Source organism: Seriola aureovittata, chromosome 22 (genome assembly GCF_021018895.1).
Source record: "Seriola aureovittata isolate HTS-2021-v1 ecotype China chromosome 22, ASM2101889v1, whole genome shotgun sequence".
Classification (NCBI taxonomy): Eukaryota; Metazoa; Chordata; class Actinopteri; order Carangiformes; family Carangidae; genus Seriola; species Seriola aureovittata.
The window spans coordinates 21,617,803-21,630,302 of NC_079385.1; the positions used below are offsets into that span (position 1 = coordinate 21,617,803).

General features: G+C 43.0%; 2 protein-coding genes across 2 annotated transcripts in view; one reads left to right on the forward strand and one right to left on the reverse strand.

Annotated features, from left to right (window-relative positions):
* The window catches only part of tspan12 (tetraspanin 12), an 11,327-nt gene extending 6,883 nt beyond the window's left edge, over positions 1-4,444 (reverse strand). Inside the window, exons 1-2 of the mRNA XM_056367983.1 lie at positions 3,217-4,444; positions 674-756 (exon numbers count right to left, since the gene is read on the reverse strand). Coding sequence (XP_056223958.1) covers positions 674-756; positions 3,217-3,282 — 149 coding nt within the window. The 5' untranslated portion in view covers positions 3,283-4,444. The remainder of the gene's footprint in view (positions 1-673; positions 757-3,216) is intronic.
* A 1,229-nt stretch (positions 4,445-5,673) lies between these two features.
* Positions 5,674-12,500, forward strand: part of ing3 (inhibitor of growth family, member 3) — a 7,128-nt gene continuing 301 nt past the window's right edge. The window contains exons 1-12 of the mRNA XM_056367982.1: positions 5,674-5,815; positions 5,957-6,028; positions 6,910-7,010; positions 7,494-7,559; positions 7,710-7,806; positions 7,946-8,017; positions 8,668-8,784; positions 8,870-9,033; positions 9,363-9,553; positions 9,762-9,954; positions 10,313-10,351; positions 10,776-12,500. The exon at positions 10,776-12,500 is cut by the window's right edge and continues 301 nt beyond it. Of these exons, the coding sequence (XP_056223957.1) occupies positions 5,788-5,815; positions 5,957-6,028; positions 6,910-7,010; positions 7,494-7,559; positions 7,710-7,806; positions 7,946-8,017; positions 8,668-8,784; positions 8,870-9,033; positions 9,363-9,553; positions 9,762-9,954; positions 10,313-10,351; positions 10,776-10,892 (1,257 nt within the window). The 5' untranslated portion in view covers positions 5,674-5,787 and the 3' untranslated portion in view covers positions 10,893-12,500. The remainder of the gene's footprint in view (positions 5,816-5,956; positions 6,029-6,909; positions 7,011-7,493; positions 7,560-7,709; positions 7,807-7,945; positions 8,018-8,667; positions 8,785-8,869; positions 9,034-9,362; positions 9,554-9,761; positions 9,955-10,312; positions 10,352-10,775) is intronic.

Here is a 12,500-nt window from a genome sequence, read left to right on the forward strand (position 1 = left end):
GTCTGACTCCCCAACAAGGGGTTCATACAGGGGGGGTCATACAGGGTCCTGGGCACATGTGATCATGTGATCTCTCCCTTTGTGAAGTATGTAAGAAAACCAGTCACATGACCAACATGTTGTATATATTTGATCGTAGGAATCAACAGTTGCAGTTTGTGGTCGTTTGATTTCTGGGTCAAAATCCACTAAAGATGACCTTTGGTTTGTTTGAACATATTTGAATATATTTATAAAAATAAAATCGGACTGAATCATTTCAAGATTCAGAATTTGAATCATCTGAATCAGAGCAACAACAATGAATTATCGGTGTTATTTGAAAATGTCTTCCATTAGCACCGCCTGGTGGTCGTGTTTAAAACAGCACAAGAATAATTCTGAAAACTGAAGGTCCAGCCGCCTCAAACAGAGTGGAGGTTGTTATTGAACGGATGTGAAAAATAGAAGTGAAGTAAACTTCTTTCTTTACCTTTATTAAAGAAAAGACTTGAAGGACTGAATAATTTCTCGTTATCTGTCGTCAAGTATAAAGGAGCATGAAAATTCTGAAGTGTTACAGACGCCTCATCACGACAGAAGTTCAGTATCTGAGTAAATGTCCTTTCTCTCTCAGAGACTTCCCTCCAGTCTGACTGTGTCACCTGAGCTCTGCCTCTCTGTGTGGACTCACCTGGTGTGGGCTGTCAGGGTCAGGACGGTGTTCAGGGAGTCTCTGATCCAGGCTGCCACTCCCAGCACACATGCTGACATCAGCTGGACACACACACACAAATAAACACACACAGAAATAAACACACACGGATCAGTTTCTGCTGCCTGCAAATAACATCTCGGTATGTGAAACATGTTCTCACAGACAGACGGTGGCCTACTTTCCTTAAACCTCAACTTTCACTTTAAAGACTTTAAACTTCACTGTAAAACTTAACTTTAAACTTTTACATTAAACTTTCACTTTAAATTTAACTTTACTTTCTGTGTTAACTTTAACTTTCACTGCAGCCTCATCAAAGTGAGAGAGATGTTGAACCACAGAGAGAGCGGACTGACTTGCAGCTCTTTAGTTCAGGTCATTTATCTGGACATGACAAACTCCTGACCATGATATTGAGTTTTACTTTTATTTGCAGCACATAGCAAAAAGTTCTGTTTACATAATGAAGCTGTGACTCTGCTGTGCTCCACGGTTTGAACCCATTATCAGCACAGCACAAAAAACAGGTTTTGATATCATGAATTGATCACACAATAACAGCTGAAAGTATAAATAACCGTTTCATTTGTTAGACTGAATAAAATGTGAATTCATGCTGTTTCTCATGTGATATTATTTGTGAAATCATGTGCATGTATCACATTTCACACAAATACTTCTCAACATAAATATGTTTTTTAAAAAATCACGTGAAATGATCATTTTGTCTAAAATGTGTGCTTTATGTCAGAGACTAAGATCATATGTCACAAAACCACTTGAGCCTGTTCATGAGTTCATGTGTAGAATGACACGTCAGGTTGTTTGATCACGTGTCTGTGTAAATATTTCATTTTTCTATGATGAACATGTGGTGACTGCAGCGTGTGTGTGAAGCCGGTGTGTGTGGGTGAAGCCGGTGTGGTTGGGTGAAGCCGGTGTGGTTGGGTGAAGCCGGTATGTGTGTGTGTGTGTGTGTGTGTGTGTGTGGGTGAAGCCGGTATGTGTGTGTGTGTGTGTGTGTGTGGGTGAAGCCGGTGTGTGTGGGTGAAGCCGGTGTGTTTGGGTGAAGCCGGTGTGTGTGTGTGTGTGTGTGTGTGTGTGGGTGAAGCCGGTGTGGTTGGGTGAAGCCGGTGTGTGTGGGTGAAGCCGGTGTGTGTGGGTGAAGCCGGTGTGTGTGGGTGAAGCCGGTGTGTGTGTGGGTGAAGCCGGTGTGTGTGTGGGTGAAGCCGGTGTGTTTGGGTGAAGCCGGTGTGTGTGTGTGTGTGTGTTTGGGTGAAGCCGGTGTGTGTGGGTGAAGCCGGTGTGTGTGTGGGTGAAGCCGGTGTGTTTGGGTGAAGCCGGTGTGTTTGGGTGAAGCCGGTGTGTGTGTGTGTGTGTGTGTGTGTGTGTGTGTGGGTGAAGCCGGTGTGTGTGTGGGTGAAGCCGGTGTGTGTGGGTGAAGCCGGTGTGTTTGGGTGAAGCCGGTGTGTTTGGGTGAAGCCGGTGTGTGTGTGTGTGTGTGGGTGAAGCCGGTGTGTTTGGGTGAAGCCGGTGTGTTTGGGTGAAGCCGGTATGTGTGTGTGTGTGTGTGTGGGTGAAGCCGTGTGTGTGTGTGTGTGTGTGTGTGTGTGTGTGTGTGTGTGGGTGAAGCCGGTGTGTTTGGGTGAAGCCGGTGTGTGTGTGTGTGTGTGTGTGTGTGTGTGTGTGTGTGGGTGAAGCCGGTGTGTTTGGGTGAAGCCGGTGTGTGTGGGTGAAGCCGGTGTGTTTGGGTGAAGCCGGTGTGTTTGGGTGAAGCCGGTGTGTGTGTGTGTGTGTGGGTGAAGCCGGTGTGGTTGGGTGAAGCCGGTGTGTGTGGGTGAAGCCGGTATGTGTGTGTGTGTGTGTGTGTGGGTGAAGCCGGTGTGTTTGGGTGAAGCCGGTGTGTGTGGGTGAAGCCGGTGTGTTTGGGTGAAGCCGGTGTGTTTGGGTGAAGCCGGTGTGTGTGTGTGTGTGTGGGTGAAGCCGGTGTGTGTGGGTGAAGCCGATGTGGTTGGGTGAAGCCGGTATGTGTGTGTGTGTGTGTGGGTGAAGCCGGTGTGTTTGGGTGAAGCCGGTGTGTTTGGGTGAAGCCGGTGTGTGTGGGTGAAGCCGGTGTGTTTGGGTGAAGCCGGTGTGTGTGTGTGTGTGTGGGTGAAGCCGGTGTGTTTGGGTGAAGCCGGTGTGTTTGGGTGAAGCCGGTGTGTTTGGGTGAAGCCGGTGTGTGTGGGTGAAGCCGGTGTGTTTGGGTGAAGCCGGTGTGTGTGGGTGAAGCCGGTATGTGTGTGTGTGTGTGTGGGTGAAGCCGGTGTGTGTGGGTGAAGCCGGTGTGTGTGGGTGAAGCCGGTGTGTGTGGGTGAAGCCGGTGTGGTTGGGTGAAGCCGGTGTGTGTGGGTGAAGCCGGTGTGTGTGTGTGTGTGTGTGTGGGTGAAGCCGGTGTGTTTGGGTGAAGCCGGTGTGTGTGGGTGAAGCCGGCATCGGGTCTATGTAGACCCAGGTCCTGTGGTGCAGGACTTCCTCACCCAGAACAGCAGGTTGAGCGCGTACAGCAGACATCGCAGACACCTCACCGCGTCCTCCCGAGCCATCCCGACCGCAGCTCCGCCGTCCTGTTCATCTGAGCCCGGGGCACCATGGCAACATGCTCACTGCAAACACAACACGGAGCCCGGGGAGAGGTCTGCGGGAATTATCGCTCATTAGACGGGAGCCTCTTCTCGGAAACCTCCGGACATAAAAGCGGCATTCCGCGGCCACGACTCCCTCTCGGCTCTCGGCGTCTTGTTTTAGCAGCTCGGGTTGATCCGTGACAATCTCCAGGAAACTTTGACAACAGGTGGTTTCTCACTTTCCTCAGCCCCGCCGGGATGATGGAGTGCGCGGAGCTGCGCGCAGCGGCGGCGCTGACATTTCCAAATCAATCATCACTCACTTAGCGGGACAGCACAGAGACCAGATCCTGGATCAAGTTCAGACCACTTCACTGGTTCACACACAAAAACCCGCGGTTTATCTTCGTTCTCATCCAAAAGCTTCAAACTCAAACTCAGCTGAACAACACAAAAACAAAACCACGGAACAACGAACATCCAGCGGTCAGCGGAAAACCTCCGACGCGACCTGTGGAGCTCAAGTCCGGGGAGCTGCTGCAGCTGTAGCCGGAGCCCGGAGCAGTGTGGAGGGGGTGGTCCTGTCCCGTCCCGTCTTCTTCCTCACTAATTAAATGCGTGCAGCAGCAGCAGCAGCAGCAGCAGCCGCTCCCTCCCTGCCTCCCCCGCCCGGGTCCTGGGGGAGGACAGAGGAATGTGTCCGCCTCCAGCCGCAGAGCCGCCGGGTCAGCAGGCCGACACACTGCTGCTGTGTTGGGGAGGATAAAGCTGCAGACACGTGGAGGCCTCTGCTGGCAGCACGGGCCCCAACAGGAGGAATATAACACCACTACATCACAGCTGTTCATATCCACTTACTTTTGGCCATATAGTCTGTCTATAGTGTAGTTCATGTCCACATACTTCTGGCCATATGTATGTGGACAAAACTTCTATATGTCTACCACTTTGTGTCCACATATTTCTGGTATAAAGTATGCGATATAGACAGACTGACTATATGGCCAAAACTATGTGGACACAAACTAATAGATAAATAGAATATATGGCAAAACAATCCTGACAAACCATTAGATTAGGACAGAGCTATACTTTAGACTATATTGCCAAAAGTATGTGGACTCAAAGCCCTACCTCACAGCCATTTACGTCCACATACTTCTGGCCATATAGTCTAAAGTATAGCTCTGTCCACATACTTCTGACCATAAGTATGTTGACAAAATTACTATTGTCTACCGCTTTGTGTGTCCAAATATGTTTATTATAAAGTATGTAGTATAGACAGACTGACTATATGGCCAAAAGTCTATGGACACCATTCTATCTATCTATCTTTCTAGAAGATGGTTTTATTAAAATATATGTTTGCAGATGTGTCTAATTTATGTTTACTTAAATCCCTTAAGTTTGTTAAGGTGCATTTCATTTGTCGGCCCACTTTACCTGATGATGTCATACAGGTGCGTGTTGAGTACCAGGTGGTATAAGTCCACAGTTAAGTTGCAGCAGACAGAATATTTTTCATTCCTCTGGATAAAAGAGTCTGAGGAATCTGACGATGTTTCCAAACCAGCTGTAAGTGTCATTAAAAAGCCACAGGGTTTTTTCACATCAGAGGGTTTATCAGATGTTCTGACGCACATGTCATTGTCACTAAAATGGCTCCTTTTTAAAAAAAAACAAAAAACAAACAAACATTATATAATAGATCGTTTTAAAATGATGATGAAGTGTCACTGTTGGTATGACGCTTTCAGGGAGAAAATACAGTTTATCTGGGAACAGTCAGTTTGTTTTGTGAATGTACACAATGAAAATAAAAGAAATAAACTTCATAAAATTGAGACATTTCATAACTTTTTGATAAATTTCATCAGCTTGCAATTAAATAACTGAATAAATTAAATACAAATTTAAATAAACATAACAACAGAGTTTGTATAGTTTAAGATCTATTTGAACGTGAATATTCAAATATAGCCAATGTTTTTTTGTCTTTTATATTTTTGTCCTCTGGTCCTTTTTCGCGGTAGTCTTTTGGCAGAACCTCAGGAACACATCCGATCTGTATTTGATGCGTATGTGCCAAATAAACCTTTAAATATCGAATTTTTCTAAATATTTTTCATGGCAAATCTTGTTTGTTTGATGTTTGGTCATTATAAAAAAAATATGTGGATTTACAATATAATGTATAAATAATCTAAATAAAATAATCTGGGTTTGATTTGGGGGGATTTTAAACAAGAGAAATAATCTGGATACGGTTTGAACTCCAATTCCCATGAGTCGTCTGTTCCGAAGACGCAAATCAACGCCCGCGTATGTTTTGACCAATCAGAACACAGGCAGCCGGTTGCGTCACGCTCACTGACCTCAGATTGTCGGGGTATTTTTTTCTGAGAGAGACAGCGACTGACGGCGCCATATTGAAAGAGGAAAATTGCTCCATAAAACGTGTAAAACTTCAAATTTGCCGCCATGCTGTACCTGGAGGATTACCTCGAGAGTGAGTATGGGACTGCAACAAAGCGGTGGGGTTATTGTTGGGGTGTTTTGTGCGTTAAATGTGTGTTATTTGCCGGCCTGTGCGGCTCCGACCGTTAGCCTAGCCGTGCTAGCAAGTAACGGCGTCTTCTTATTCTGGCAGTGATCGAGCAGCTACCCATGGATCTCCGCGACAGGTTTACGGAAATGAGGGAGATGGACCTGCAGGTTCAGAGTACGTACAGCCCGCCGGCAACGGCAGTCACACAGCCGGTAACACACCGAGGACAGAGACGTTTAACACACACACAGCGTTTCATTCAGGCACATTACAACATAATTTAACCTTAGAGTCTGTTTAGTTAGCACACGAGTTAGCAGCAGCCGGCTATCAAGAGCTAACCGACTGAACCTGCGTTTATTGACTGATTACCAGCTGTTTACATCAGTGTTACACCTGCTCTATAACAGCCAGCTTTATTGTCATGCAAACATTTTAGTTACATTTTAACCCAGACCTTTTAGCTTTTAAAGTCGTTGTAAAATAAAGAAATGTAGATTTATTTGCTCATTTATTTTCAGGGATAGTGTCACTGTAATTGTCAGCTGTTGTCCTTTTTATTAAATGTTTAATCAGCAAGTTAAACGACACTAAAACGAATTTAAATTAGGTGACAAAGCTGGGAGGGAGTAAGGCAACAGCATGCAGAGTAGGACATGTAAACAGAAGGCAGTGAAAACATGACAATATGATATCACATGACATTATACAGGTAAAACCAGAAGAAACAGAAAAATCAAATGAGAGCAAACAAAAAAAAACATGCAGTGACAAGGTGTGACAGTGGATTTATTTATTTATCCTGCAGTTACGATTTATTTTTGTTTCAATATGAAGACTTGTGAAAATGTATACTCTTTTTAATTAAAATATTATTATATTATTATTTAGGCTGTGAGTTTTGACAAGCCGCTGAATATAGAGCAAAAAATAGTTTCCTAAAAAAGAAGTTACCCTCTGGTTCTGTACTTGCATAAGTAGCTGATTTTTGTTTTCTGAAGTCTGTGCGACAGTTTCTATGTTAAGTCTTTTTTTCTGTCCTCGTCCTGTTACAGATGCCACAGATCAGCTGGAGCAGAAAGTGATCGAGTTCTTCGTCAACGCGAAGAAGAACAAACCTGAGTGGAGAGAAGAGCAGATGGAGGTCATTAAAAAGGTCAGAAAACTTCTAAAACCAGAGTTCACTGTTTCTCATTTCACCAAATATGTTCAAGAGGAAACACAAGATGATCATAGTGACAAATGTAGGTCTTGTTCCTCCTGATGGCTGAGCTCTGGTTCCACAGCTGGTTTCTGACCTGTATTTTCTGAGAAGCTGATGTGTTACAGTTGATTTAGTGGATTATTGGTATTTACAGTTATACTATTTACAGAAAATTAATAAACATTGACTGAATATATTAAGATTCAGGGAAAACAAGAAGCTGATGAATTATTGCTCTTTTTATTGTGTTTTTTTCTTTAAATGAGACCTGCACGAAAACAAACATTTCAGTCCGTAACATGACTAAAACATCCAGTAGCTCAGTATTTGTTCTGTCATATTATGATGTTCAGATTTCTTGAAAAATAGTTTTTTAATAAGGGTTAGAAACTGTTTAAATAAGTATGTGGTTAATTTGTTTAAACTCTGTTTCAGGATTATTACAAAGCTCTGGAAGATGCAGATGAGAAAGTCCAGCTGGCCAATCAGATTTATGACCTGGTGAGTTACAGGTAGTTAAAGAATGGGGGTGGGGGTGATGGAGTCAGAATTAATTCACTGGTTTAACAAAATGAGCCTTTAAAAAGCTGAAGGACATGTTCTCTCTCTGTCCTGATGAGTGTTTTTAATTATTCATTCATCTCTCTCCAGGTGGACCGTCACCTGCGGAAACTGGACCAGGAACTGGCCAAGTTTAAGATGGAGCTGGAGGCCGACAACGCCGGCATCACAGAGATCCTGGAGAGACGTAAGTCACTCAGACCAACAGGTTTTCAAATCACCTGTGAATACAGTGACATTCACTTCCTGATGTTTTTTATTCTTCATTGTTCTTAATCTTTTCTGACAAACATGAAGACAAGGATGTTTTTTTTCTCTCTCTTCAGGATCTTTAGAGATGGACAGTCCGTCTCAGCCCGTCAACAACCATCACGTCCACTCTCACACCACAGCTGAGAGTAAGTACCAGCTGATCAGTGTCAGAACCAATACTTAATTGATCAGCCAGTTGATACAGACACCAAATACAGTTTCATCGTCAGTGTCAACATTAAAATAAATCTTATATTCACAGCTGTTAGCTACACAGCATCATCAGTTTGACTCTGTGAAGTTTACTAGTTTACATTTGGAAGGAAGACATCAGTGATCAGTATCAGAAGAGACTGATGTATCAGTATCAAAGGAAAAGTCAGATCAGTGCCTCGCTGGTTTTTACAGTATTTTAAAGTTTTCATTTGAAGAAGGTTGAGACAGTTCAGGAGACAATCCTGCATCTGACTTCACAGCAGATCTGACCTCTGACCTGTCACTATATGTAAAGAATAAGAGAAGAATGTTAGAGATGTTTGAGTTTCTTTATAAACATGGTCTCAGTTACAGTTTGTCACCACAGAGCTCACTACACACTACAGATCTGAGTCAGGATTCTCTGATAAACACTTATGGACCTTTAAACTGTTGAAGTCTGTTTATGGAATAATAAATATATAATCATCAGGTTTTTTTTTTAACTCTCATAGTCGTTGTGTCAGTGTGTGTTGTCGTCTTGGTGACAACACTTCTGAGGAGTCTGTTTTTAAACACGTTGTCGTCTTTGTTGTCACAGAGAGGAAGTACAACGCTCCGACTCACCACACTACAGAACATGTTCCAGAGAAGAAGTTTAAATCTGAAGCTCTGCTGTCCACGCTCACATCGGACGCCTCCAAGGAGAACACACCAGGTAACGGCTCAGACGCTTCACCATAACAGACTCTCCTCCCGCTGTGTATTTGTCAACTGTCTGTCTGACTGTCTGCCCCCTGCAGGCTGCCGTACCAACAGCACTTCCTCGTCTACCAACAACGTGTACAGTGTGAACTCCTCTCAGCCTCTGGCCTCCTACAACCTGAGCTCTCTACCTGCGGGACCCGGGGCCGGAGCCGGGGCCATCACCATGGCAGCTGCTCAGGCTGTACAGGCCACAGCACAGGTCAGAAACACACTCAGCTCTCAGAGGTTATTCTGGTCGGTGTCCTAAGGCTTTCACTTCAGTATCGAGTCCAACTGTCCAACACTTTAATATGACAGTGGAGAAAAGCTGGCAACACTGTTTTTATGACTTTGAAGCACTTTGATGTTTCAGGTGTTTGATTGATCCTGTCTGTTCCACCAGATACAGGAAGTCATTCATGCACAGACTGTCCTAATGTCATACTAACCTGTTGAAGAGCTGGTTAACATTGAAGTTAATGTAAAGATCCTAACAGTTGAAGAGAGGCGTAACTCTGTTGTTCTTTGTGATGATTGTTGTGTGTTCAGATGAAGGAGGGCAGGAGGACGTCCAGTCTGAAGGCGAGTTACGAGGCCATCAAGAACAATGACTTCCAGCTGGGCAGAGAGTTCTCTCTGTCCCGGGACAACACTGGATACTCCTCCTCTGCTCTGGCCTCCACCCTCACTCAGACCTTCACCCCCACCACTGCCTCCGACTCCAGGGGGCGCAAGTCCAAGTAAGACCTCCATCCTCCTGTACTGTCTTCAGCACATGATACAGATGTTCAACTAACACTGTTTTTATAAATGTGTGACAGAGTTTAACAGTAATAATAATGATGTATAAAAATAATGACCAGTGACGGACTACATGTATTAAGCATGTTGAGCTGGTCTGTGTCCGTAGACGTTTAAATCACTGATCTAATCTTCTTCTGTTTCCAGGAGCAGCATCAAGTCTTCCAACCATCAGTCATCTTCTTCGTCCTCCTCTTCCTCACTGTCATCATGCTCCTCATCATCAGCGTTGGCTCAGGAGCTTTCCCAGCAGGCCTCAGCGCTACCTGAGGCTGAGGCCAACAGCCAGGTGGACTGGACCTACGACCCCAACGAGCCCCGATACTGCATCTGTAACCAGGTACACACACACACACACACAGGAACAATTTCACATATTTGAAGCAGGTGATGCCTCTGTCTTTTCACCTGTCAACATAAATGACAGCTGTGTGAGAACTCCCCTCTTTTTTCTCTTGGTTCAGTCCCCAGCTCCTTCTGTATAAAGCAGTTGAAGAAGAGAAGCTGCTGAGAAATCTCAAATCAGTTTCTTTGGTATAAAAGAACTGGAACATACATTTAAACCCCACCCCCTTTTATCCGTCCATACACCTGGTCTCAGGTGACACAGTGTCAGTTTCAAGAAGTTAAGACAGTTTGTGTGGATTCAGTGTCTGATTAGTTTGATGATGATTCTAACAACTGAAAATGTTTCCCAGGTTTCTTATGGAGAGATGGTCGGCTGTGATAATACAGATGTGAGTATCATGTTCTCAGTTTGTGTGAATATATGACCCAGTGATTAGAGCATAATGATGTTTATTGATCACTTAGTTTAGAAGTCGTTTATGTATTTTTAGTAAACCTACAGTGATGTCACATTTCAAGTTTTTGTTCAACACAAACTTCAGAGTTTTAATTTTGAGTTACAAGTTAAATTGTGTTTATTTGAGAAACTAGAACCAGAAAATTTATTTTTCTTGACGACCAAATAACAAATGAATTGGTTGATAAAGTTGTTGAATTTTCTATTAACTGATTAACAGTCATTAGTTTGTTTGATTGTCTCAACTTTTGTTTACAGGACCAAAACATCTGGTTGGTTTAGAGTGAATTCATATGTTTTTTCTGATCGATTGATTAGTCCAGTCTGTGTATTGATCTGTGATCTTCCCTCCTCAGTGTCCAATCGAGTGGTTCCACTACGGCTGCGTCGGGCTGACGGAGGCTCCGAAGGGGAAGTGGTACTGTCCTCAGTGTACGGCCGCCATGAAGAGAAGAGGCAGCCGCCACAAATAGACTCATCACTGTGCGTCCGCCATGTTGGATTTTAACCTCCAGATCGTCCTCGTAAAACACATCAACCAACACACTGCAGAAAGACAGAGGTCAATGGGCTGCTCACACACTCAGCAGCTGACAGATTAAAAACTTAGTGCCAACAGAAATGGATCAAAGCCACAGGAAGAAAAATCTTCTGAGTTCTGAGATTAAAATCAAAAATCATCCCTCAAAACACATGAAGCCTGAAAAACTACAGTCATTGACCCGTCTTTATTCTCAGAATTAAGATTTAAATCTCAACATTTAGACTTAAAATCTGTCTTTATTAAGTCTAACTTTATTCATCCTGATTTATTTGATCAATTAAAGTCAGAAGTCTGAAAATGTAAATTCTATGTTTCAGTGTTGAGGTTAATCTCATGACTCGGATGTTTTTGTTTCATCGTTAGTTCATCGACAGTCTGAAGCTTCGCTCAGATCGACACTAAAAACTCAAACTCTGAAAATATCAACAAACTCGACCTCGTGTTGAACCTGATGAAAACAAGTGAAACCTGCAGTTTCCATGTGATTTACAGTCGGAGTTGACTTGAATTTAAAATCTGATGATGACGATGACGACGACGATGACAGACACGTTCTGATCTTCACCTGACGAACGAAGAAGAAACTTGAACTAAAACAGAATCTGATGTTCTGTGCAGGATTACGTTTTTTTAATGGGACAGTTGAAGTTTGTCCGTTATGTCAGCTGACTGATGTAGACCACACACACAGCTCACCTGGTCAGGAGAGAGGTCAGAGGTCAACCTGTCAGGGTCAGGTCATGGATTTAAAAATAGTCTGACTGGAGGAGGAGGAGACTTTAGTCTGCTATGAAAAGCAGATCAGCTCTGAGGTTCACCTGTGGAACATCTGGAAAAGTCACATCATCAGAGTTAATGAAGAATTATATCTTAATCTCATAATTTAACTTTTTTAACGTTAAGTTTTTTGTTTGTTGAACAAAAATCTTCATTTTTTTTCACTGATTTCTTATTTAAATGTCAAGATTAATAATGGATTATTTACATTTTTTCTCATCCTTTTTGATCATATTTAGTCATTAAAATAATAACACAAGTCAGGCTTTTGTTATTCTGACTAAAATAAGTCTGACTTTATTTAAACTAATTTTGACTTTTTTCTGACTGATATCTCAGATTTTGATAATCCCAATTTTATTTGATAATCCTGACTTTATTTTATCAGATTTTTTCACTGATCTGAAAACACAAATCCAGACTTTAAAGTAATAAACTTTAAATCAGAGTTTATAAAGTCTGGATCTAGTCTTGATTTAGACTTTTACTGTGAAAGTCTGACTAGTTTCTCTTGATGAGGACGTTCTGAAATTCTGACTTAAAAACACACATTTCTTTTTTCTCTCAGTCTTTAAAGTCCAGATTTTCTCTTTAATCTTGGAGCTGATTTTTTTTTTTTTCATGTGGCTCTGCTCCTCTTCCCAAAAACAAGAACTACAAATGAACGAACTTCTGGACTACAACTACAGAAGCCCGACTGAGACTTTTAACAAGATAAAAACTGAAGCAGAGAAACAGCTGATCTCTGACCTCTGTCAGC